Below are 27722 nucleotides of genomic sequence, written 5' to 3'. Positions count from 1 at the left end.
AGGGAAAGATATGAATCTGCAAGGGACTTGATAATGCAGCATTTAAGCACAAGCATAATGTCACTTATTGTTAAATGCATAAAACCACTTGGCCAAACGGTTGGGCTTTTAATAGGATTTTGTGCAGCATCAGGTGAGAAGCCATATGCCTTTTCTGCCGAGGAGTCTCTGAACACCTGCCAGCACCGCTGCTTTGCCTCACAGCCCTCTGGGGATGGGAGCTGGGCTTTAATTGAGGCCTCGGGAGGAGATGAATGCTTCCCTGCAGCTGTGCGCTTCCTCTGTCTTGCGTGGGGTGGGTGCTGGGTCAGCGCCAGGCTGGCCCCATCTGACTGGCTTCTCCTGTTCAGGCACATCGTGGTCTGCGGACACATCACTCTGGAGAGTGTTTCCAACTTCCTGAAGGACTTCCTGCACAAGGACCGGGACGATGTCAATGTGGAGATCGTCTTTCTTCACAAGTAAGGGGCCCCTGCTGTTTCAAGACCCTCCATGCAACCAGGCGCCCCGAGAAGGACTCCCTGAGTGTCCATAGGAGTGGTGGTGAAGGGGCCATGTTGGGGGGAGTGCAGATTTGAATTGGCCATGACCCTTCCCCCACCAGTGGCCTCCTTAGAGAGAACACCATGGAGCTAATGGAAAGGGAACCGACACATTAGTTCAGTGGTGAGCACGGCACCTGCCTCCATGGAGGCAATTCAGGCACATGCGAGTGAAGTTTATTATGGGGCAAACATGTCATTACTGTCTCATCAGCTGTCTGGATCTATTGGATCTAGGTGTGTTCACAGTGTCTGGTGCGGAATGAGCTGTATGGTGTGGATGCATTCTTTACAACTGAAGGAGTGACATAGTGGCCAGGCAAGACCCAAACGTAAGAGGAAGCAGGGTATAAAGTGCTCGCAACAGCTGCAACAGCAATTGCTATTTCTAGAAACCTCAGTGTAGGACCCTGTGCTGGTCCCATCTCTAATCAACACAGGGAGTCAATGTACATGCTGTGAACTCAGAGGATTCCTTATGAATCTTGCTGAGTAAGTTACTTAGCCTCCCTGGGCCTCAGTTTTCACATTCCTAAGATGGGGAGATCACAATGGTTTCATTCTACCATGTAGAGAGAATGAAAAGAAATAGTCCGCGTAAAGTATACAGAGCAGAGTCAGGCACACAGGAAGTGCACAACAAATGTTAGCTATTATGGTGAAAGATAAAATATATTAGGCTAGATAAGCAACTTAGAAGATAGGTCTTATCATGTTTCTTGGACAGTGGAGGAAAGCCAGATCTCTCCCTCTGCTCAATGTTGTTGGGATTTTAAGCTTTGCCTGATCCCCTTTTAAGGAAAAAGCCTGCCACAGGGATAGAGAGTCCAGGGACTCGGGCATGGCACCATCTTATATTTTGATGGAAATGGGGCCATCATAGGGCCTTCACTAGCCCCAAGTTACCAAAGGACAAAGCTTGTGAATTGGTGTGGCTCCAGATGCATGAGTCCTGATGGCTCAGGACTCAATCCTGCTCTGAGATCCCATGAAAGCTGATTTCCCTATAAGCTTCTGTTCTGTGCATCTCCTTCGTTTGACACTTATTCCCAGAATACCAAACTGCCCGCCATGTTTGAGTGCTAGCGTTTTGCTTCTCAGCACTGAATTCTCCAAGTTCTGAAAAGACCAGCTGGGTCATGAGCACAGGAGCAGAGCTCACAGATCCAATGCAGGGCTTGGCCTCTCATTACCAGCTGAGGGGCCTGTCCTCTGCAGAGCATTCTGGAAGGTTCCAGAGAAGTAGAGTGCGTAGGTTCTGCCCTCATATTGGTTGGGCATTTCAAGATGAGCACATGTGCAATAATTAGAGCTCAACACCTAGCCTGTATTCACTGACTGAAGTCTATTTAGTTGAGAGGCACAATTGCACAGGGCATTTGCATCAGGGAGAGACCGCGGCTGACTTCCCAAGGGGCCTGACCAGTAATGGATCTCAAAAACTGGTCCAATTTGCACAGGCTCTGTTTCTCTCTCACCCACCGCTTGGGTCTGAATCAACAAGCTGGCAGCTCATACTTCACTTACTGGGATTCACTTTTGTGTCCCCAGCATCTGTCAGCATCAGCATCGTAGTAGGTGGCCTGGTTAATTAACCTCTTGCAGCTTTGGGTTAATAGCATCCCTTCCTCTAGGGTTGTTTTGAGGTTTAAATGAGTTAATACTTGTCAAGTGCTTGGAATGGTGTCTGCCACATAGGAAATGCTCAAAAACATTAACAATTTGCTCTAAGTGCTTAATGAATATTAGGCAAGCGTTGACTAACACAGTTCTTGGTACCTAGCAGATTGAACGAAATATTATCTCCCAGGGCCTAGCCATAATACCTTATAGAGAGAAGATATTTTTCATCTCTGCAGAAGTAATAAATGGATGAATAGGTCAATCAGTGTTTTAATCCTTGTCGTCCAATGGGAAAGATGTCTGTACAGCTCAACACTAAGAATGATGAATGGTGTACACATGTGTGGATCAAGAATAGTACCGAGAGTAAATTAACTCTGTCTGTGGCTGCTCACAGGTGGACATGTTTTGATCCAGGCCCAGGGGGATGAAAAGTCCACGTGGCTGAGAAGCAGAGAAGAGGCTTTGAGGGAGGGAATGACAGGAGGCTCTACCAGGGGCATCTTTGGCTAATCTCTGATGTCACAGCCCAGTGTCTCTATTCATCAGATGGGGATTCAACTTTTAACAAAGTCGAAGACATTTTATCTCATAGGCCTCAGACTTTGTGAAGACCGTGAACCTCTTGGTGCTGGTTTTGGTTTTCAGTGGGTGGGGGTTTTATTTTTCTCAAGTTTGAAACTTTTATGTCTGGCAAGAAAGGGGTCTGTCTTGAAGGTGAAAGCCTTTTCCTAGGTCTTTCTCTTTGGAAGTCAGAGAGAAAGAAGGCCATGGAAGCAGAAATACCTGAGTCTGTTTTATTAATGGTTGTTCTTTCTCTCCCTGCCAGCATTTCCCCTAACCTGGAGCTTGAGGCTCTATTCAAACGACATTTTACTCAGGTGGAATTTTATCAGGGTTCAGTCCTCAACCCACATGATCTTGCAAGAGTCAAGGTAAGAAGGAAGAGGTGACTTCTGTTTTTACTCCAACTGAGAGGGGGATTGACTCTGTCGTGAGGGCATATGCCTCCTAGGAAGGCCAAGCATCACCTGCACACCCCTAATGAGATAAGTCTGATGCCACCAGCCTTGACATCACCCTTCCACTGACCCCAGAGCTTCATTCTGCTGGCACTTGCTAGACCACTTCCCTCACCTGGACTAGTCATAAAATGAAAGTTATTTTCCCAGTTCCTTCAATATCAGCACTCCTCAAGGAAGGAGACCAGTTGTATGGATTCAGTAGATGCATATATAACATAATAATCAAGATAATATTTAAGATAATTCCTATCTTAAATACTTAAATTGGGTTCAGTATAGCTCTGAAATCTATTATTTACTTGGAAAGGAACATGAAGGATAAAGTATAAATAAAATTCTACCAGGCCGTAAAACATCTTGAGCTTCCTTTTTATTCACCACCAAAGACTAAAAGCACAAAACTAAACATGCAGATATCTGATATCACTGGGTAATAGGGTAATCTTTCATTCCAAAATCTATTAAGTTAGAATCTTCTTATAAAACAGACCTGAGGCTTATAAAGGAAAGGGATACAGCAAAGTGGCATCTGCTACTTGGCTCGTTTTATATAGATTTTGTAAGCACGTTCAATATTTGTAAGCATGTTCACTACAAATATTGGGTATAGATTAATATTGTGAATCCACTGACATCTAAATGTTAACTGTGGTCACTACATAATTTAGTCAATAATGTCACTGGCAAACATGAATAAGCCAGAAGGATCTGGGTAAATTCTTTGGATTATTAAAGAAAAGTAGAGACAATTTGTGACATACCATGGAGGAAACCATGGCCTCCCACCAAAATGCAGGAATGGTCTATTAAGTACAACATATCGAATGGGACAGATTGCAGACCTGAGCCAGCACAAGAATTCTTATGCTTATAGAGTGCAGTTAATCTTAATATTATCCAGACATGATCCAAGTTATGACTAATGTGAAATCTAATGAGAACTTGGAGAAAATAGTTACTGTTCAAGGACCTAATTTAGATGCAAGCAATTATTAGCATAACTCATCATTCCCTCAAAGGCCTAAATCTTATTTTGGCTCATGTTTAGATAAGTCAGTAGGTTTTGAGGTCATCTGTAACACATCATTTCATACACATAGATTTGTTGTCTTTTGAATATCTGAATGCTAATTGAATACTAAAGAATACTGAGTTGTTATCTGATTTAGGGCTCTTATTTTCCTTCTGTTCCAAAGTTAAGATGTGAAAAAGGTCAGATGAAGGACTTTGGAGTCTCAATTTCTGAATCCCCAACAATTCACTTAACTTGGTAACCTGAGAGAAGTGATTTAGCTCAACTAATACCATTTCCCGACTAAAAAAATTAGGATGATGATGTGGATCCGTTGGTTGGGAAAGGAGGCGGGGAGGGGACTGAAAGGCTTCATTAATTGTTATTTAAAGAAATCTGGAAAGATTACATCAAAGTGACTATGCAAAATGAAAAGTCTGATTACCAAGGTACAGGTTGTACCCTCTAACAACAAGATAAAATGTTTATACCATAACAAGAACTTGCAACTTACACTTTTGACAAAAACTATAATCTCTCAGGATTATTTTTTCTTTCCTTGCAAAGCACCAGATAAAATAAAGCCGTCAACAGAGAAAGACTGCAACCAAGCATGGTTATTTATATGTTTGTGTTTTGTGATTTTCCTTTTGGTGTCTTAGATAGAGTCAGCAGATGCGTGCCTAATCCTTGCCAACAAGTACTGCGCTGACCCTGATGCTGAAGACGCCTCCAACATAATGAGGTAACACTGGGGAGGCCAGGGGAGGCTCTAGGCTTGGTGCTCTGCAGTCCATTGGGTGCCCTCTTGAGTTCCCTGCAGAGCATCATCTCTGTGGGACCTTCTCTCCCCCATATGTACCCTACCACCTTGCCACAAGCATAGGTCCAGGGGGAGCTGAGGCACTGGTGGCTGTGGAGGGCAAGGACACAAGGCTTATTCTTGGCACATGGGAGCCCTGGGGCTCACAACTGGTCTTGGGTTTGAGATATTTCAGACAGGACTAGGAAAGACAGATTGAGATTGGGTGTAGGCCTGAAGTAAAGTACCATTTTCCCTAAGAGGGAGTGGACCTGAAATAACTTCACTGTGGGTGATTTTGTCCCCCAGAGGACATTTCGAAATAACTGGAGATGTTCTTGGTTGTCATAATGGGGGGATGATGCTGCTCACGTCCCGGAAAGTAGAGGCCAGGGATGCTGTTCAATATCCTACGACATACAGGACAGTTCCCCACAGCAGAGAATTATCGGGCCCCAAATGTCAATAGTGCCAAGCTTGAGAAGCTCCATGTTGGAGCTTTCTGAGTGTGTCTGTAAACATGTTGATTAATAGCCCCCACAAAGAGGAGTTGGTTGACTGATGAGCTTGTTTCAGCCAGTTTCTCAGGATGAAGCAGTGTCTTCACTGAAAGCCTTCTCAGTGCTTTTAATACTAAAATGCATTTCTAAGATAATGTTCTACAGAGAACTTTCTAAGGTAATGTTCTACAGAGAAGTTATCACACCTATTTGTCTCCAAACCCCCCCTTTTTTTAAAGGTTCATGCTTTTTTTTTTTTTAAGATTTATTTATTTATTCATGATAGAGAGACAGAGAGAGGCAGAGACACAGGCAGAGGCAGAAGCAGGCTCCATGCCGGGAGCCCGATGTGGGACTGGATCCTGGGACTCCAGGATCACATCCTGGGCCAAAGGCAGGTGCTAAACCGCTGAGCCACCCAGGGATCCCCCAACCCCTCCCCCCTTTTTTACAAAACATCTGTGGGGGGGGTGGGGAGCACACCATCCAATGCCCTCCTGTTACCCTCTAGGCCCCTGAAAGGCCATGGCCTGGCCTGCCCTGAAGTGCCCGACCCCCCCACTCTTCACTCTTTTCTCATGTCAGAAGAAAACTGTTCTGTGACAACTTAATGACAAAAAAGTGAAGATATTTGGCTTTGGAGAGTTAAAGCCCCTTGGGGTTCTTCTCCCCTCCTAAGTACATTGCAGAGTAGTCAAGAGAGCTGGAAGGGAATAATAAAGAGATGCTTCTGGAGAAGAGATGAAGGAAGAGAAGACATTTCCCTCCCACTGCATTCCTAAGAACTCTTGCCTAATTGTGAGCAGCCACCCTTTGGTCCAGACAGACCGGCCTCTCCCAACAGCTTGGTTTGCTCCACAAGGCTCTGAAATTTACCTGGGGTGAGAGCTTGGGAAGTTGCTTCCTCAGGATGCTCCCATCTCCCTTCATTTGCTTCTAATCAGTGGCCTCAAGTGACATCTCCGAGGTGGGGGGTCTCTTCCAGTGCACTGGGGATGAGCACGTCTTCCCCTCACCATCTGGTCCCTGTGTCTGGCAAGCGACATCTGGCACAGTGTTCTTTCCTCTTGCTTTTCTTCAGCAACATGCTTAGTGCCGTTGTTTTAAGGAAGTTGATGCATGAACTCTTGTATGCAGGGGGCTTGCCAGCCTGCAGGGAAGTGGTGGCATGGGGACTTGTGTCCACACCTGGGCCCACCCCCTAACTAGTCACAGCTGGAAAGTCACTATAACAGCTCAGCATGGGGGGTGGGGGAGAGGGCTTCAGTGACCCTTTCCTGAACTAGGATTTCTATCCTTCACCAGGTTTTTGTATCATTTGAGGTGATAAAAATGTAGACTTTAAGGACCTAGGCGTCCTCATCTTTGGATTTTTCAAACATAAAAAACAAAAGAAGAAGAAGTTTAATGTTTTGACCCCCAGAGAAGTTTGGGGCTAGTGTCTTTTTATTTCCCCAAAAGCGAGTAATTGAAAAATGAGTAATAGTTTTGAAATGGGCATTTCTCTTACTAGCAATATTTCATTTAAGCCCTGGCTGCGATAGGGCTAATACGAAGACATGGAAGTGACCAGAGTGTTTGGAATGAAGCCACGGCATAAAAATTACAGGGCCCAGGTAGCTTCAGAAATGAAGTTGAGCCATGCATTAACCAGAATCAGAACTAAGGCCCAGGCAGCAAAAGGCAACAACGGGAAGTTCAGGGTTAAAAATTGGGCTCCGTCTTTCCCTTATTTGTATAATCCTCCTTTCTCCTTAGTTTAATGAGACCAATCTGCCCCTTTTGAAATTAAAATGTCAAAGACCCATTTGAAATGAGCTAATGCAGAAAGCTGGCCCGGGCTGTGAACTGAATTCTGAGGGCTGAACCATGGCTCAAAGTCCTTGAGTTACAAGCACAGGCCAACACCACACTTTTTCAAAAATAAAATGAATTCCTTCAAGTGCAAAAGCCCAGGCTGAATTTGTGCAGGAAGAGGCTTCTGTGTGATCCATTTCCTAAATTTACAAGTTGTACCTTCTCAGACAAAACTGCTCCCTGGCTGCCTTCTCTCCATTTTTGCATAAAAAAGGGATGAAGCATGGAGCATTTTTTTTTTTTTTTTTTTGGTGCAAAGTGTGTGGGGGTGGTCATAATAAACGCACTTGCATTTCTGATTAGGCTTAGGAGGTGGGCCCTTCTGTGGAATTCCGTTCTTTAGCCTTCCTTGTCACAGAAGGAAATGTGCAATGTCACCTCTGACAGAGTCGGTAATGACAAAAACCATAACTTACACGTGGAGAGAGCTTTTAATGATTTCAAAGCATTTCCACATCTGGTCTTTCATTTGCTACTCATACCAAAGCCTGTGAAATAAATAAAGCAGGTACCGTTGCCCCCAGCGTCCAGATGAGGAAACAGTCACAAAGAGCCCAGGGATTTCCTGAAGGTCACCCAGTTCCTTAGTACAAGACTGGAACTGGAATCCAGGTGTTTCTGTTCCTCCCCTTGTAGCCTAGTGACTGTGTCAGGGAGCCAAATCTAGGGGTGGGGTGGGGGAGGGCAGTGGTTCATAGGGGGTATGCTGAGGGCAGTCTGCTGGTGGGTAGCTGGGAGAGGGAGTGGAATTTCCACCAGACTGTGGCTCCCTCCAGGATTTGGTGCTCATTGCCAACCAGCATTAAAGTCATCACTTAGACACTATTATCTAGCGAAGGCTGAGTCATTGATCGCATCATAAGAGCCCTGCTCAGAAATCCTTTTTGTGAGTGGCCATGTGTGTGTGCCAATTAGTATCATTTGTCAGGCTGCTTGTTTGATTTGTCATTGTTGTCTCAAGTTGTTAACTTGGGGAATTGGACTCAGAGCAAATTATTTCTAGGCTCGTCCCTAGGGTATGTGAGATTGCAGTCCTCCTTCGGCCCCATGAGTTAGGCTTGCTTTATTTAGATGCCTATGTAGGCTGTAAGCCCGTGACCCCTTCTCGGGAGCCCCCGCTCCAGTACACACATGTTCACATGCCCACACCAAGACACCACAGGACAGGACTGCTCTCCTCTTCTGCCCAGGACACGGTCTGTGTCCTTTTCGTTGATGTCTTTTTCACACTGCCATGGGGCGGGGTGATGGACACACAGTTTCACTTGCGCCTGTGCCCGCAAGCCCTCAGGATGCCAAACTCACTCCATTTGGGCACAATCAACTTCACGTTCCCATCAGACTCCAAGAGTAAGGTGGACCCTGTCTCAGCTTTGGTTCTTTCTTCCACAGGGTAATCTCCATAAAGAACTACCATCCGAAGATAAGAATCATCACTCAGATGCTGCAGTATCACAACAAGGTAGGCCAGCCACAGCCCGAGCCCGTCCCAGGCTCAAAGGTGCACGAGTGTGCGAGGTCTCTTTTCTCTTGCTGCACAGCTGCGTATGCGCACACGCACATACACCTGCTGCTGCAACCCAAAGGCCTGGAAAAGGGGGTGCTGGGTAAAATCCTCCCTGCCCCCCAGGGCCTTTCTTTCTTTTTTTTTTTTTTTTGCATGTGGTCTTTTTTTTTTAATAAATTAATTTTTATTGGTGTTCAATTTACCAACATACAGAATAACACCCAGTGCTCATCCCGTCAAGTGTCCCCCTCAGTGCCCATCACCCATTGCCCCCCATCTCCCACCCTCCTCCCCTTCCACCACCCCTAGTTCGTTTCCCCAGGGCCTTTCTTGAGTGCAAACATCGCATTTACCATTAGTCACTGGGAAGAGGCATCTGTTGGACCCCCAGGATCAGAAATATCGATATAATCCTTGATCCTGGTTCAACAACTTCCCCTTTTATGTGCCCCACTCACTTCTGTCAGTATTTACTGACATCCTGCCCTGTGGTTGGCGTGTCAGCTGGCCTCCCCAACACCCACACAGGGATAAGTGAAAGAGTCCTACTTCGTGCCTTCAGGGACGAGGGGTAGAGAGTGTCCCAGGCAAGAGGCAGGGCTTTCCTACCAGAAACCAGGTGACCCAGAGAAGCAGAACATGTGGCGGGTGGAGAATGTGCAACACCGGCAGTCTCAAATTCAAGATGAGAACTGGCTCAGTCGAAGTCAGGAAAAGAGTTGCTCTCCAGAGATTAAACAGAAAGGAGTCTTCTAGTTTACAAGGGGATTGGGAAGAAAACAAGCGCGGGAGTCTGTGCTATTGCCCTTGCAATGACTTCTCAGTCTCTCACTCAAAGGCACTGCTCCTCCACTTGGCCCATCACTAAACTCCCCGGGAAACAGCTTTGGGGGAGGGAAGGTGGCACCTTTCTCCGTTTGATATGGAACTGGTTATTCCCCATAATGAGGCTCAGAGACAAGAGGCTGCTCAGTACCTGGAACCAGGTGTCCTGTCTGAACACAATAACTCCCTGCTGGGTTGTGAGTGAGTGTGTGTCCCATCTTATAGGCCATATTCCCAACGAAATAGGCAGTCAGGTGACCCAGAGAAGACCCTGTTCTGCCAAATGCACCAGTGCCATGCCATTATTTCTTAATTGCTGGCAAGTGCTGCCCCATTTTGCTGCGTGGAGGCCCATCAGAGGCCGCTGTTGAGTGGAGCCTGCTGTCGGTGACTGGCCTTACCACTTGGGTCTGCTGCCCACTGCCCAGCCCTCGGCAGGTGGTTCCACTGCAGAACGTGTTGCACTCCAGCCAGTGGGCTTGGTGGTGGGCACCCAAGGTCTCATTGTCCTGTTCGTCTCTGGAAAACCCAAGGACCCTGAAGAGATAAAGTGAGGATTTTGGGTACTCAGAAGCATCGGACTGGAGTTTTTTGACAGCAGCCTCTGTAGATGGAGGTAAATTTTACACAGCAAGGCTGTGGCTGGTGACAGCTCCTAAGGCAATAAACTCTTCTTTCATTTATGATTTGAAATTCCATTTAGTGTGGGAGTGCTTTAAGCTGTTGTTTAGGTTTTTTGGCTGAATTTAGATTGAATAGGAAAATGAATGTTGTATGTTTAGAAGAGGTTGTCAGTTCCTTTTTTTCTCCTTCCAATGAGTACCGATACCACATCTTCAAGAAATTCAGGAGGGTTTCAGCTGTGATTCCTGTCAAACTCTGAAGTAGCTCCATGGACCTAGGATCCAGATGGAACCTGGTCAGTGCTCACATGACCATAGCAAGCCAAATGTCTTTTATAAACCTTTTCATGGTACTTATTCAGGAACAACTATGAAGAAATCAACTGATCCATGATAATTTACTGAAAACATATTTATGTAGAACCACCCCAATTTCAGGGGGGTTTCAGGGTCAGGCAATATTATGTGTGAGACTTTGCTCCTGTAAGGTTAGTAAGGGTACAAGCAATGGAGTGACTTTGGCCCAAGACATTTTTCTCTACCATTTCATTTCTCTCTTCTATAGCGAGAGCAAAAAGTCCACTGGTCTTGTCATCTCATTTCTCATGGAATCACAAATGAACACTTGCCACCCTGCTTTATAATTGTGCTATTTCATGAGATGCTCCCACCCTCCCTTAAATATGTTTTTCTTCCCATTGCTTACAATATTATTTTTCTTCCTCTCTCTGTACTTCCTCTTCACCATGACTAAATGCCCAGAGAGCTCTACGCATTAAAACTTGCTTTCTTCAAAGACCCTGGTATGTGTGTGTAAACTTATGTTACAGTCAATGTACTACAGTACAAAGTACTGCAACTACAAGATGGTTAATTCCATAATTGGACACTGGACTGAAAATATAAAGAATTGCAATTCCCTGTGCTCTAATGATTCTGGTATTCCAGGGCCTAGAGGGATGTAGGCAAGCTGCCTACTTTCTCTCTGTGTGAAACTGGTCCTAAGTTTGTCATTGTAGTAATCTCAGACATTTGTGTCATATTTTATGGTTTTTAAAGAGCTTGACATCCATTATCACATTTAGTCCTCATTTGACCATCTGTGCATGCTAGCATCCCAGTGTGACTTCAGACTGGGAGTCTACGCTGTCTCAGACAGAGCAGCTCTGGTGTGTACAACTCATGGTCACTTGGCAGGCAGTGCTAAGGACAGAACTGCCAACTGTCACCTTCTCTTTAAATAGAGCCACACCCCACTGAACCAAACTGTGGTTCCTCACAGCAGGCCTTATATAGTAGGACTGATGTTCTGTAAAGTCGATCTGAATTCATGGAGAGAAACACTCAGCCCAGCCATCTCTGAACACGGGAAGAAGATGGTACGGGGCATTTTTGATTTGAGTGCAAATGTCTTGAAGCTTTTCAAGGAAAGAACAGTTGCCTGTTCTTTCAGTTTCACTTCTAATGACTTAGGTATTAATGGTTTTTTTTTTATTTTCCAAACAGATTCTAGAACAAGAGTTCTTTGTCTGGGACCTGGAAGCCAAGTCCCAAAGGCCCAATGGAGGTGCAAGTTCTTTGAGCTTTCTCACTAAAACCCCTTACACACTTGGGCAGTCATCTTAAAGTGTTTTCTCTGAAATGACTTTTGTTCATTATGGTGGCTTCCTCAACGTTGTGTGTAGAGGGGAGAGCTGGAACTGGGACTGGAGTTGATCTCTCCTGGTTTCCCAGGAGAGCCTATTTTCACATTCCTTCTTGGAATGGGGAGTGATCCTGTGGCTGATCAGAGGGAGACCCTGGTCCTGCTACACCAGCTTTATCACGCCGCATTCTCCAGAGAGGATTTGCCTCTAGACTCCTGGGCAGAAATACTGGCATTTTCTTCTGGGCCCAAATGTCCCTCAAATGAAGGACAGAGGATTCGGATTCCTGGTTAAATTTCGCACACACAGATGTTCCTCCTAGCCTTTGGTACATCCCTCCCTGCTCCCTGCCCCACAGTTGGGGAAGATATGATGGCCAATAAAAAGAGGCCATATAGAAGCCTGAGAAATGAAACAAACTTGAGTTTCCCATGTAATCACGTGTAAAGTATGTCTAAGGAACTCAAACCAGATGGGGACATAGGGGACCCAAAGCCCAAGGGTCTGGACTTCATACCTTCAAAAATCTGGCACATGGGAATATGGAACACTCTGGAAAAGGCTTTATTTGTTTGTTTGAAAATGCCACAAGGGTTATGTGGCCTTCAAATCTCCTTTCACACTCAATGATTTATTTGCTCATCACTTAGATCTCCTTTCTCCTTATTCTTCCCAGATGATATGAATGCAAATGAGAATTTCTCCCCTGAGACTGGTGTCTTCCCTCTGGTATCAGTAAAGAGGGAAGGTGGCCTTTGCGAGCTGCTGAAGAGTAGGCAGAGAAACAGGGTAAAGGGCAAGCTATTTGCTAGAATCAAGACCGTGATGTGAGAAGGTCTCTGATACCCAGCTTGAGAGAAATTACCATCCACTGTGGCCCGCACACCAGACTTTTTTTTTTTTTTAAGATTTTATTTATTTATTCATGAGAGACACACACAGAGAGAGGAGGGCAGAGACACAAGCAGAGGGAGAAGCAGTCTCCCTGCAGGAAGCCTGATGTGAGACTCAATCCCTGGACCCCAGGATCACAACCTGAGCTGAAGGCAGATATTCAACTACTAAGCCTCCCAGGAGTCACCACTGCTGGATTAGGATTTGTGAGACTGTCATAGGACTTTGCAGGAGTGGTTATTTCCAAAAGCAGAGCAAGGAGCCATTGGACTTGCTCTTCGTTTCCATGATGGTGTCTTCTACTTTTCTAGCACCACTGTAGTTGTATTGTCCTGACAGTGAAGGGAAGCATTCTGGGTGCTCCTGCTGTTTGCTGGTACGTGGAGAGAAATAGTAATTTCAGAGCCATAAAGCCTTGGCATCAGCGGGGCCTTGGCCGGGCTCACCGCTTCAACCTCAAACGCAAAGCAAGAGGTCTTTCTATTATGACTTGGAAAAACACTTACTGAGTTTTTGGGACAAAGACCTTGCATTTTTGGAGGTAGCTTTCTCCATTTATTAGACAAATTACATCCTTAGAAAGTTCCTTTATGAAACAAGCCAAAAAACTGCTTTCTTGTAACGTACACAAGTCAGTCCTAATTCTGGCCCCTGGAACAAAGCAAGACAAGCCCATCTCTCTTCATCACAACAGCACCTGAGGTATTCAGAGGTAAACCAGCCTGTCTCCGTGAGGGTGTGGCCCTTCTAGAGGCCAAACACTGCTGGCTCTCTTACCTGTTTCCCAAAAGATGTTTTTCAGAAGCCCCACGTCTCCTTGTGCTTGTCATTTTTTTTTTTTTTTTCTGGAAGTGATTCAATTGATCAGTTTTCCTCTTTAAATCTGACTGTTACAACTGGATCAAGTACTCTGGAACTAGCCTGACCAGTTCACAACAGAATGAAACATTCATTTTCCCTTGATCTGGAGACCATTTCTAACAAGCAAGCATTGGCTTTCTCTGTAATCTGTCACACGGTTGGCCTCTTTCTGAGGTTTGAGTTAGCCACACACTTAAGGTTTTTCTTTTTTCTTTTTTCCTTTCTCCTCAGCTCTGTTGCCAAGTTAGGTCTTCTCATTTTGAATTTATACAATTGATTTTTTTTTCAACCTAAATGCTGTGCTTGACATTAAGGCCTTTAAAATCTTTCCTGGCTGGTTTTCTGCCCATTTTTCCAACCCTGGAGTAGTTTTTGAATCTTGATTCCTTCATCCGATGTATGATCTCTGGCTCTTTGCTTCAGGCCACTTAAAATTAATCGGATGAGCATATGTCTGGGTCCTTATCTGGGGGTGGAACCTAACTATTGAATAGGGTCAGTCCATCTGCAAGAGATTGTAACATGTCTACACTGTGATTTGCCTGATGATTTAGATCAGTGCTTCTCAAAATGTGCTCCTCAGATCAGCAGCTCAGCAGCACCTCGAAATTATTAGCAATGGGGATTCTCCAGCCTCACCCTGCACCCTACTAGATCAGAAACTCTGGAGGAAGGGCCAGCAGTATGCGTATCAACTCTCTGGGTGATTCCGATGCCCACTTAGGCTTGGGAGCCACTGGCATGGAATATTGGGGAGGCAGAGAAAAGAGAATTCTAAAACACGCAGGCATCTGACACTCTGGGTCTGTTTGAGGAGCCAATTTATGAGCAACGTATCCAGACATCCCAAAAGTGTGGGCCGATGTGTGGGCTGAGGGGAGAACCTGGGTTTGGGAGGCACAGAAGCGATGTTCCAGAGTGAACGTTGAAGACTGAAGTGTACCGAATAGGGGAGTCCAATAAAACACCAAACACCAGGCTCCGGTGAGGGAAAGAAAGGATGAGTCTGAATGCCTCTGAGTAGTCGGGCCATGCTGCATTTCCCAGAGGAGATTTGCAACAATTGAACATTTAGCAACGTAAGGTCTCATACCTCACTTTTGCTTCCACAGGCCCATCTGCTAAACATCCCAAGCTGGAATTGGAAAGAGGGGGATGATGCAATCTGCCTCGCGGAGCTGAAGCTGGGGTTCATAGCTCAGAGTTGCCTGGCTCAAGGCCTCTCCACCATGCTCGCCAACCTCTTCTCCATGAGGTCATTCATAAAGGTAACGTCTTGTCCTATTAGAGCACATTAGCCCCAGATTCAGTTTGTCGTGGGGTTGAGTAGAGAGCACAGCTTAAACTCAAAACAGATCGACGGGCTTTAACCACTTTGGTTAAGGAGAGATTCCTTGTTACAGATTTGGGCACGAGGCCAACTTCTTTCAAAATTATGTTTTTATTTTTATTTGGCACATCCACGGCCATTAAATGATTGTTCAAAGCACAATCCTCTCTTTTTTTTAGATAAACCACATGTTTATCTATCAACAAAGCCTCCGCTGTTAAAACAAAAATATGATTTATATGCATTCCATATGGCACCAGAGCGCCTAAAGAAAAGAATTATCATTTTGCTCTTTTACATCAAGTGGCTGGTGGACCTCTCACTGTGCGGATAAATGCAGACCATGTGTTTGTGCTGAAGCCCAAACCCCAACAACATAATTCATTTATTTATTTCTGCACAATCAAGGAGGCCAGCAGGGCTGACATGCCATGGTTATTTGAATGGAGAGTGAAACGAGGGACCGAACCCTCAGCAGCGGCGCCCCGTACACCGTGAGACGGGCAGTCTGGCTCTGCTCGTCTCCTCGTCAGCTGGCTTACCCCACAGAGCTGACTGGGCAGCCACCCCAAAGTCTCCAAAGTGGCCCCTGCCTGCTGGTCCAACCCAGGCAATGAAGGACCCAACTCTGTCCTCACAGGCTGGGTCAGCACATTTTCCAGACCAGGCCAGGCCCATTTCCAGGACATTGGGTTGAGAGTCCAGGCCCCTACTGAGAGGGCTTTTGGAGTGCAGGATAATGATAATACCAGTCCCCATCCTTAGATTGTTCTTAGCCTAGACTGTCAAGGAGGCAGATCAGGACAGTAAAACCTGCCCAGTTTGGGCCTTTCTGACTTGGCATTGGTGGCCATTAGCTAAGGATCTAGGCTTCCATTCCCCTTCCTGCATTAGTAGTGATAGAGGTGGGAAATTTGTGAGTTACCTGGAGGTCTCACAAGGGGGGCTAGAAGCTCTGCAATTGAAAGTGTAAGACCTCCAGCCTTTTGCTGCCATTACTGCTGTGTGTGGCACCAGTGGTTGGTCAGTTGTTTGGGGGGGTCGAGGCAATGGCCCTGGAGGCCGTGGGAAGGATGAGTGAGAAGAGTAAGGTTACAGGTGATGGGCTGGTTCCATGTGAGTGCTCACCCTGGGTACCCACAGCCGTGTGGTTAGAGCAGGGCTCTGCTCTTCTCTAGGTCCTTACCCTCTGAACCCACCTAATTTACATTACTTATGCAATTCATGGATAATAATCCTTTACGTAAAAGAACAAATTGTTTTGGAGACCCTCAATCACTTTAGCAAAGGATGGCTTGGTCAAAAAATTCCTTCAACTCACTATGTGCCCAAAGACCCCCAACTCCACAGAACTCCAGGCTCAGACCCAGCTCACAAATAAGGACGTTGTGGGTGTTTTGTTTTGTTTTGTTTTGTTTTGTTTTTTAAATGGCTTCTTTAATCCAGGCTGCTATTCTCCTGCCTGGATGAAAATGAATGCAGGCAAAATGGAGTTGGCAGGGGGCTCTGTGTGGCTGGACTTAGAGACATGCCCCAAAGCCAGATGTAGTCTTGTGTCTCCCACGGCTCTTGTGTTCAACACAAGGAACCCAGACCCTGGGATAAAGGACTGTCACCAAGAGAGCTCCTCTGGCTCATTCAACCAAGCTCTGGTGGTTTCCTCCAGCAGGGAATGACCCACAGGCCCAGGCACAAGGTCTGAGACCTGGGCTCTGCTTCCTTATGTTGATGTAACACAGTCTTGGCAGGGCCCTACCGCACATGGGGCACTTGACATGCGTATGTTTTGATTTTGTGGTGCCTGCATGGAAACTAGAGCTGCCTGTCAAGAAAATTAATAAAATGGATGTGACGCTGATTCCTCAGTGTTATTACCAGCAGGGATAAAGAACTTCTGTCCAACTTTCTTCAAGACCCTGGAGGGCCTCACCTCTGGAGCCAAGGACATCCCCTCCAGCCCAACTAATTCCACTGCCAAGTTCCTATTTAGGAAGAGCCTGTGGAAGAGACTGGGCTGGGCCCTGGTGTAACTGAAAGCACATTTCCCTCCTAGGGTTATGTTACCATGTTATTTCTGCCCCGGGGCCAGCTCCTCCGTGTTTGGAGGTAGCTCTCTGAACATGGCCTCCTGACATTCAGGTGGTCTTTGTGTTGGAATTTGCTAAGGCGCATGACCTGGAAATAGCAAGATTTCCCTTCAAATATTTTTTTTTCATTTAAAATAAGGACAGCCTGAAGCATGTGCCTCTCATTCTGTAGTGTCACCATTGTGCACTTACCCTCCAAATCCCTGATCCTTGTCTCTTTTGGGTCACAATAAACACCATGATGATGTTCTCTTTGACCTGTTTTGTGTATTATCTCCCATTCCAGAAGTCACAGAGCCTTCACTTACTTTTATTTGGTGTGTGTTGTGGGGGCAGATGGAAAAGGGAATCTAGAAATGGATGACTGTTTACAAAAATTGCTTCCTTCCCCAGTATCTCCCATTTTCCTCCAGCAGAGAATTCACCAGCACTTCCACAGGGACTGGCAGGCCTCGAGGATGGAGGGAGGTGAGATGGGGCTTTGGTAGATTTCATCCTTTGAGGATACTTAGCATTTCTGGAAGCAAGAGGTGGAGTGTGAGCTCAGCCTCTCCTTTGCCCTGGGCAGGTACAGTGTCTGTTTCTTGGCTCTGCAGAATACACTGTACTCTGTCTCTGCTGAGCAGAGAAGAAAGGAGGAATGACACTGTGATAATATATCACAGGCAGAAGTAGCACGGTGGCTGCCCACCAGGCCTTTAGTGGCAATGAGACCAAAAGCCAAGACTGAAAGTGAGGATTTCAAAGCTCAGCAAGAGCGAGGGGCTACTGGTATGCAGGGGTTACAAAAGAGACCCAGCCCAGGGATACCAGGAAAATATGGGGAGCACCTGTTTATCCCCTGAGCGATATCATTTTCAAAGTCCCTTACCATAGGCCTTCATTGCCCTCTGAAAGCCTCGCTCCCATGTTGGATGTATCATCTCCGAATTGGTCTTAATTTTTCGAGATTCTATATTTTTAGCCCACGTCTTTGGGGGTAATGAATTCAAGTGTGCTAACTACTGTTAAAGACTTTTTCTTGGCTATTTGTATTGAATTTGGTCTGCTCAACCTTTAAGGCATGCCCTCTGCAGTTTCTGGTGTGCTGGGATTTGTTTAACAGATCCATGCTAACCTGATAGCCAATGACTTCATGAAAGAGGCACAGGTTGGCCCCTCGGGTCCTCGGACCCAGAAGCCTATTGCTAATGGCAGGGTAAGCATTTTCTGCAGCGAGTACCCAGTTTTTGCCCCGAATTCCTCTAAGAAGATAAGGTGATCATCCTGGTTCCTGTGGCTTGTCTATATCTACATCCTCAACCAGGTCTGGAGCATCCTGTTTATTTACACTCTCTGATCTCCTGCCACCTGCCTGTGAGGGTCAAGTGAGAATCTTCCTGAGGCCTCCTGTAAAGACCGAGACAATAAACTTATTTAGCCTATCTGCTATTGCCTTGTAGCTGAGTCCCTGAATAAGTGGCCACACTTACCCTCCACTTGGCTTCCTCCTTTGGATGTATTCTAAGATCCATTGTTGTTTTTTTTTTTTTTTTTTTTTTTGGTTTGAGAGTTTTAGCATGTAATACTTAAGTTTCTCTTCAGCATATGTGGTTTCAAGTTGGGGCTTGACCTGCCATCTTGGTGAATTGTGCTATTATTCTTACTAGGATTAGCTGTCCTTGGACATGATAAATTGTGTGTGGGGGTGTTGTGTATAATTTAGAGAGTGATTAACTCTTAACATTTCATTTTAGTCTGTACTGAGACTTCAAAATTTAGCAGATTTAAATTATACTCAGGATTGCCAACTATTTTAACCCTGCTAAGCTACAAAGCACACACTCATACATAAATACACACACATCCTGGAGCGTGGCATATACTCCATAATTATTTCTTGTGGGTGAAATGTTACTTAATATTGATCACAACATGGCCTCCTCTGTCACCTTTTCTATTTCTGAGTGAGGAAGCCATAGGAAAATCAGGTCCGTGTTATTCAGAGTGTATCTTGGCTGAAGTGGACTTTGCTGGACATGAAAACCATTTGTTCGTTATTGATATTACCGCATTAAGATAAACTTTCAACAATACATAGTCCTAGCATGACTTGTAGGCAAGGGACTCGTTTTAATACTTCTATTTTGGGTTTATGTTTATGTGCATCTATGTGTTTTTTATATGCATGTCTAAAAAAATTATGGTTTAGGAGCTGGAAATACAAATCAAGACTCTACTAACAGCTGAACTATCTGCGATTCTAACTGTGCCAAGCCCTGTGTTAAGTGCTTTATAGACATTGGTCATGTAATTCTCACAGTGGCCATACCCACCACTGACTCTATTATTACCCACTTTCCAGTGGCAGACACTGTGGGTTATGAGAAGTTCAGCAACCTGCATGAGGACAAAGCACCTAGAATTGACAAATGCACGTTTCAAACCAAGCAAACTGGTTCTAGGTCTTTGAGTATATCAGGAGGAAATATGGTAGAGGTGCCTGGGTGGCTGAGGCGGTTAAGTGTCTGCCTTCGGCTCAGGTCATGATCCTAGGGTCCCGAGAGCGAGACCCATGTTGAGCTTCCTGCTCAGCAGAGAGTCTGCTTGTCCCTTTCCCTCTGCCCCTACCTCTCACTCATTCTCTCTCTCTCTCTCTCTGGCTGGCTCTCAAATAAATAAAGTCTTTTTTAAAAAGAGGAAATATGATAAATCATAAGGGGGAACCTTAGCTAGTGCTAGCATCTTAGCTTTCTGTAGTTTATAGACATGGTTGCTTTGATAGAGACTCCCTGGGCACCTACTGTATTACAGAGAGGGTGCTAATCACACTGTTATCCTCATGGCTAGGAGGCACTCAGAAGCTTCAGGAAGCTTCTGTTATGACTAGGATGGGTGGGCACATCCATTCTCTGGGTCTTGTTGGCCTTTCTCTCTGGCCAGCTCTATAAGGGCAGAAGTCACTGCATTAATGCATGTGAACCTAGGCTGGGATGAGTCAGGGTAGGGAAATATGATCCAGGCTTTCCAGAAGGAAGTGACATAATTCACTGCTGTATTCAGGGGGTGAAGCTAATTGGCTTTGGTAGATGCTCCTAGGAGAATATAAACAGTTCTTACTGCCTGATGGGTATAAGCTCTGCAGACCTGAGGTGTTCATCCAGGTGAGGGAGACATACTAGAAATAGGACCCAGCCCTGTGTGGAGTGGGAGGGAGGTGGGTGACCTCTGAAAGGGGTCTAGAGCTGCAACTGATAAGGTTGGGGTCAATCTACATAGAGTAAGTTAGATAGTGAGAGGCAGGCTGTTGCTTATTCCACACTCATGGGTGATGTCATCCTAGTCACAAATTGTGTCATGACAGTGGACTTCTGCAGATATGTTTACCAGTGGAGAGCAGGTCCCAATACAAATATACTCACTTCCTATAATCTTGTTTATTCTCATAAGTCCTAGATGTATAGAGGATCCTCAAATTTGTATCTCCATTCAGAACCTCTCCCCGAACCCAATATCATCTAACTGCCACTCAGCATCTCTATCGGAGTGTCTCATCTCATCTGAGGCCTGGCATACCCAGAATTAAATTCCTGTTCTTTGTCAGGAAGCCTGGTCCTTCCATTGTACTAATGGAGATGCCGTTCTTCCCATTGCTCAAACTGAACTATTTGGAACTATCCCTAGCTTCTTTCTTTTTCTCACACACTATGTTCAATCCAGCAGGAAATCCTCTCAGTTTGACTTTCCAAATATGGCCGGGATCTGAGTACTCCTTCCTGTTTGATCCAAACCAACCTCATCTGTCTCCTCGAGCATTACACCAGTCTCCTAACTGGCCTCCTTGCTCTGCTTTTATCCCTCCCTCACTCCAGTCTGTCCTCAGTAAAGCATCCAGAACAATCCTTCACAAGCATGAACCAGATCCTATCACCCTTCTGTATAAATCTTTCCATGGCATCCTATCTCACCAAAATAAAGTTCTTACAAAGTTCTATAGGTCCTAAGCAATCCTCACTGGCCTCATCTCATAAGTGCTGTTCTGCTCCTTGCCCTCAGCCACACCGTCTTTGGCTAGTCTGTGGGGTTATGCACTTGCTGTTCCTCTGGCCGAAACACTCTTCCCCTAGTAGCTTCCTGGCTTCCCTCTATCAGATCCTCCATGTCTTTGCTTAGTGTTAATTTCTCAGTGAGACCTTTCTCTAAAACACTAGGATTGCATTTTTAAGAAAGGCTTAAAAACAAATTTTTAATTGAAGTATAATATACAAACATAAAAATGTGTCTCTAATAAATGGGCAACTTATTACTTATTCACAGACTCAGAACTCCCATGTCCTGAGGACCTAGACTGAGAAGCCATACATTATCAGTACCCCAAGGAGCCCGTTGATTTAAATATCAGTGTATGTGTGGGTCTGTTTCAGGGCTGTCTTGGGGAGAACTGACGTCTCCACGATGTTGAGTTCTCCAGTCTAATGTAGCATATCTCTGAGAAAGAGATGCTTTGCCCTTCAACAGTTTTCCTGGCAAATGCAGGAGAATCAAGAAGGAAGTGACTAAGCTCCTACACTTCCCTGGGGCTTTCTTCCCTCAGGGGCTTCTGAGGGTCCCTAGAGGGGAGGAGATGTCCCACTTCAGCACATTCTCCAGCAGGGATTTAAAGGTTCTCCTTGGCTTCATGGGGTGGGTAACGTTTCCATACCTAAACACATCAGAATGACATTTTCAGGATTTATACCACCCTTCCCTCCACAGCCCCCTGTGTCTATTCCTTCCCAGTGTTCCTGGCTTTGTTTTCCTCCATGGCTTCATTTATTGCCTCCTTTCTCTAAGACAGTGTAAACACCACGGAGCCTGGGGCTACTTGCTGAATCCCTAGTGCCTGGAGCAGCCCTTGATGATGCACAATAGGTACTCAAGAAATGCCTGTTGAACAAATAAATGAATAAACTGGTCTCAGCCTCGCCTGGCTAGCCTTTATTACAGAGACAGCTGGGTAGGGCCAGGACCGCAATTACAATCTGGGGTGATTTTGATGCTGAAAACTTCTTCCGTGGCTACTGTGTATAGTTCCCTTGCCAAATTAAAGGGCTAGGACTCCACGTGGAAACGAACTACAGAGCTTGGCGAGGACGCGTGGAGGCTGGTTACGTTTGGTTATAAACCATTTCGACTGCCAGCAAATCCAGTCAGTGTGTGGCTTAAATTCACAAATCAAAATAAACACCCATGCGTTGAAATGAATTTGCTAAGCCTCAGTATCCCATTTGGGCCGACATCATCGTGCATCCTCTTTTTTCCTCCGTGAATTTCATCAGATCGGCGGCCCAGCCTGCCTCCCCCAATGCCATCCAATCTGCTTGAGATGACTAACGCCCACCTGAAAGCCGAGCAACTTCCCCGAAAATGATTTCAAATGAAGAGAGAATTAATCCATGAACTATTAACAGGGATTTCGTTCCCCTCTGGCCCTGGTAATTTCTAGAACATTGAATTAAAGAGTTCTTAGACCTTTACAAATTCTCAAGGCAAACATTATTAGCAAAGAGAAGCCCATACAGCATGTTAGAAGATTGCCAGAAAATGTCAATGGAATTTCTGAATAAAATAAAAAAGGCTTATGCTTCCCCTCCCCATTTTCTCCCCTTTTCCCTCCCTCCCTCCCCCTAACATGATTAGAAAGTCATTTCATGTGTCTTATATGTTTGGTCAATCAAAGGCAAACGTACATGATTGATGGTGACAGGGAACACATTTAACTCATTACTCTTTACTTTGCAGCAAAATGATTTGTGTAAACTGTCTGCCTAGCATTAAAGGTAAAACAAACTTAGAAACCCCAAAATGTTAAATTTTTGTCTAATATTTTCCTTTCGGTTTTATAGCCGTAATCACATATGGATTCTTTTATTTGGCTCTTGGCACAGACTGAACAAAAGGGGAGGACAGCACAGAAAAATTACGTAACTTACAGACAGAGCCCCATGCCCTGATGGAGCCCACAGAGCTGCAGTGGCCAGGACTCACCCTGAAAGCCAGGAGAAGCCTCTACTCACCCTGGCCCTTATCAGCTGGCAGGATATTGTCAAGCGTGTGAAGTAAGGCCCTCTTGACCAAGTCGCAAACACCATAATGATCTCTTTTGGAGATTATCAGACCTTAATTACTGCATGCATTTCCAAATACACCTGGGCATCCACAGGCTGCGTCCTCCTGGCTTCTCCCACTTTCAGCGTTCTAATTATGGGCACCACCCACTGTTGGTGATTTTTTTCAGGCAAAAGTCTCAAAATGCCATTAAACCATTAGGAACAAGGATGAGGAACCTAACATTTTGAGGCAATGACTACATATCTAGGGGAGGCGGAGCAAAGCACCACCACTGATTTGATACAGTGGGTATCTTTTCAAGAACTTTAAGATTGTAATAATATCCTAAACTTGCATAGCTCTTTACAGTTTACAAGATATACATATTTTACTTAAATTACTTTTTATTTGACCACATACACAAGCATTTTATTGAGTATCATCCAAGAATTGTGCCTAATTCGAAGGATGCTGGCATTTCGGACCCTTCCTCGTGTGTAGAGGAGGAAGAAATAGAAAAAGGGGAAACAGAAGGATGCCTGACTTCTAGTTGTACAGCTGGATGGAAGATGGTAGAGCAAGAGCCAGGACTCCGCTTGATCGGTGGGTTCTCAGCTCAGTGCTTTCCCTGCTATCTATCACACGTGGCTTCCCTGAGAGAAATGTTTTGATAGAGACTTTGCTTGGTTTTGTATTCAAATCAATACCTTCTAAGAACAGAAATCCCTTTGCGATATTTGTAGAAGTCGTATCCTCAGTTTCCCCAGCCATGCCAAACTACGTGATCTAAGAATTAGATATTTTTTTTAAATTTTTTTTTATTATTTATTTATGATAGTCACAGAGAGAGAGAGAGAGAGAGAGAGAGAGAGAGAGGCAGAGACACAGGCAGAGGGAGAAGCAGGCTCCATGCACCGGGAGCCCGATATGGGATTCGATCCCGGGTCTCCAGGATAGCGCCCTGGGCCAAAGGCAGGCGCCGAACCGCTGCGCCACCCAGGGATCCCGAATTAGATATTTTTCAAAGGTAGGAAGCACCTGTTTGTCCCATTCTCTCCACAGTGTGTCGGTCTTTTCAGACCACACCACAGTGTGTCCTCCTTGGACCTTAATGCCTTGTTAGGTGAGACTTTGTTGCCCAGGTGCTGCAGCTGAGCTGGGGAGGGAGAGGATGACCCCGTTTGTTGGAGGACGAATGAATGAGTAGGTCAGAATGCAGTGTGGTGACTTCCAGCACGGAGGGGGTATCCATAAAGAGGGCGTGAGGTCTAGAAGGGTTTACAAGTGCTGATAAAAGCAAGAAAGGAAAATTTCCAAGGCAAAAAAGTATAGTTAATCCTAATCCTTGAAGGCTCCTCTGATCAAAGTATTTAAGTAACTCAAACCATTTGGGCACAGTGGTGGGACTCTGAATTGATGTCCTTGAGATTGGTACATAAAACCACCTGCATTTACCTAGACTTTCTTCTGGCCATTTTCCATTACAGGAAAAATGCTTAAAGTATGTGGGCCCACGAAGATGTGGAAGTAATTTTAATTGTCTGCCTATCTTGTTCTTTAATCCTATTCTTTAAATTAACCTACAGTAAAATTGATGGGCATGTATGCCCGTGTACACAGCTCTGTACATTTTAACGCATATGTTGAGTCATGCCACCAGTACCAGAATCAGGATACAGAATGGTTTCAAGATACCCCAAATTCACTCATATCTTTCCTGTTCCCCTAGCCCCTGACAACCATGGGGCTGTCCTCTGTGACTATCGTTTTGTCATTTTCAGAATGTCTTGTGAATAGAATCATATAGGATCTAACCATTGGAGACTGGCTCTTTTCATTCAATATAATTATCTTCATTCATCCAGGTTATTGTATCAATATTTCAGTCCTTTCTTTCTCTCTTTTTTAAAAAAGATTTTATTTATTTATTCATGAGAGACACAGAGAAAGAGGCAGAGACACAGGCAGAGGGAGAAGTAGGCTCCATGCAGGGAGCCCCAAATGGGACTGGATCCCAGGACTCCAGGCTCACGCCCTGAGCCAAAGGCAGATGTTTAACCGCTGAGCCACCCACATCCCCATTCCTTTCTTTTTCTGAATAGCTTGGCATTTTATGGATTTGCCACAGTTTATCATTCATTCCTTTATTTTTTTTTAATTTAATTTTTTTTTTTTAAGTAGGCTTCATGCTCAGCATGGAGCCCAGCATGGGGCTTGAACTCACGACCCTGAGATCAAGACCCAAGCTGAGGGGCACCTGGGTGTCTTGTGGTTGAGTGTCTGCCTTTGGCTCAGGGTGTGATCCCGGAGTCCTGGGATCGAGTCCCACATTGGGCTCCCTGCATGGAGCCTGCTTCTCCCTCTGCCTGTGTCTCTGCCTCTCTCTGTGTGTCTCATGAATAAATAAATAAAATCTTATTTTTTATTTTTTATTTATTTATTTATGATAGTCACAGAGAGAGAGAGAGAGAGAGAGAGGCAGAGACACAGGCAGAGGGAGAAGCAGGCTCCATGCACCGGGAGCCCGACGTGGGACTCGATCCGGGGTCTCCAGGATTACGCCCTGGGCCAAAGGCAGGCGCTAAACCGCTGCGCCACCCAGGGATCCCCAATAAATAAAATCTTTAAAAAAAAAACAAAAACAAGACCCGAGCTGACATCAAGAGTTGGACACTTAATGGACCGAGCTACTCAGGTGACCCTATTTATCCATTCAGTCCTTTAATGGCATTTAGGTTGCTTCCAGTTTGGAGAGATGATGAATAGAGTTGATCTAAGCATTTGTGTAGAAGTTTCTTCTAGTCTCTCTAGAGGAAAGAAGTAGGATTGTTGGATTAGAGGGTAAGCATATGTTTACCTTGAAAAGAAATCACTAAAGTGTTTTTCCGGAACTGTTATACCATTTGTCATTCTTGCCAGCCCTGTATGAGACTTTCTGTTGCTCTGTATCCTTGTTTGCACTTGGTATTGTCAGTATTTTTATTTTAGCCATTCGAGTGGATGTGTTAGAGTGTCTCACTGTGGTTTTAATATGTATTTCCCTAATGACTAATGATGTTGAATATCTCTTCATCTGCTGATGTATCATCTTTCTTTTCTTTTTTGTGAAGTGTTTGGCCTATATTTAAAAATAGGCTTTATTTTTTAAGGCAGTTATAGGTTTATAAGAAAAGTAAGTGTAGGTACAGAGATTTCCCATATGTTCCCATGCATTCCCCCATTACTGACATCTCCCACCAGTACCTGGGCATGGTACTTTGGTTCCACAGATCAACCTTCCTCCCTGTTGATCCCTAGCTAACATGGATGTTTGACCTGTCTCCATAGTTTTGCCTTTTCCAGAGTGTTACATAGTTGGAATCTTACAGTATGTAGCCTTTTCAGATTGGCCTTTTTCACTTAGTAGTATGCTTTCTACATTCTTATATGGCTTTTCATGCCTTGAAATTGAATTTTCAACTCTTGGTAAATATTAAGGAGGGTGGATTGTATGGCAGAAATATGTTTAATTTTATAAGAAGCCACCAAACTATCTTCCAAAGTGACTGTACCATTTTGCATTTCCTCCCAGCAACGAATGAGAATTTCTCTTGCTCTACATCTTTGCCAGCATGGGGTGTTGTATCAGTGTTTGGCCTATTTTTTAAAACGGGGCTGTTTTGCTTTTATACTGTTGAATATAAGAGTTTATTATATGTTCTGGTTATCTTATTAGATTTGTAAGTATTTTCTCCCAGTCTGTATCTTGAGTTTGCGTTTTCTTGACCCTGCTTTTCCTGGGTAAGTTTTTAATTTCGAAGATTTTAGTGGTTTTCTCTAAATGTCAAATATGGATTTTCCATATGACCCAACAATTCCACTCCTAGGTGTCTACCTAAGAGAAATGAAACCGTGTATATTAATTTTCCATGGCTGCTATAATAAATTATCCAAAAAAAAAAGTTGCTTAAAACAGTGCAGATGTTTTTCTCTTCCTTTTCTGTAGGCCAAAAACCTGAAATTAGTTTCACTGGACTAAAGTCAAGGTTTTGGCCAGGCTGGTTCCTTCTGGAGGCTCTAGAGGAGCATCTGTTTCCTTACATTTTCTAGTTTATGGAGACTGCCTGCATTTCTTGGCTTGTGACTCCTTCCTCATATCCCTCTTTGCTTCCAATGTCCCATTTCCTACTTCCTCTTCCCTAATCAAATCCCCACCTGCCTCCTTTTTATAAGAACACTTGGCATTACAATTAGGGCCATCTTGGATAATATAGAATAACCCCCCATCCTAAGATCCTTACACTTAATTGCATCTGTAAAGTCCTTTTTGCCATGCAACATAACATTCACAGGTTCCAGGTATACTTTGGGGGCCATTATTCAATATACCACAATCTGCCCTTTAGCCTCAAAAATCCACATCCATTCCACATGCAAAATACATTCATCCCACATTTTGATTTATTTATTTTTTAATTTTTAGAAAAGGTTTATTTATTTGTTAGAGAGAGAGAGATGCATGAGTGGGGGGAGGAGCAGA

General features: G+C 44.7%; 1 protein-coding gene across 32 annotated transcripts in view; it reads left to right on the top strand.

Moving 5' to 3' along the window:
• KCNMA1 (potassium calcium-activated channel subfamily M alpha 1) overlaps positions 1-27722 on the top strand; it is a 717848-nt gene that overhangs the window by 506924 nt on the left and 183202 nt on the right. For all 32 annotated transcript variants that reach the window (XR_012001127.1, XR_012001126.1, XM_072756332.1 and 29 more), the window contains exons 10-14: positions 351-461; positions 2995-3100; positions 4865-4947; positions 8754-8823; positions 14830-14985. Coding sequence is in view for 30 of the 32 variants with exons in the window: in XM_072756332.1 (XP_072612433.1) it covers positions 351-461; positions 2995-3100; positions 4865-4947; positions 8754-8823; positions 14830-14985 (526 nt within the window). In the remaining 2 variants the exon portion in view is untranslated. The remainder of the gene's footprint in view (positions 1-350; positions 462-2994; positions 3101-4864; positions 4948-8753; positions 8824-14829; positions 14986-27722) is intronic.

This window comes from Vulpes vulpes, chromosome 4 (genome assembly GCF_048418805.1).
Source record: "Vulpes vulpes isolate BD-2025 chromosome 4, VulVul3, whole genome shotgun sequence".
In the NCBI taxonomy this organism is placed as follows: Eukaryota; Metazoa; Chordata; class Mammalia; order Carnivora; family Canidae; genus Vulpes; species Vulpes vulpes.
The sequence above is the reverse complement of the archived record's forward strand: the minus strand, read 5'-3'. Positions and strand labels throughout refer to the sequence as shown.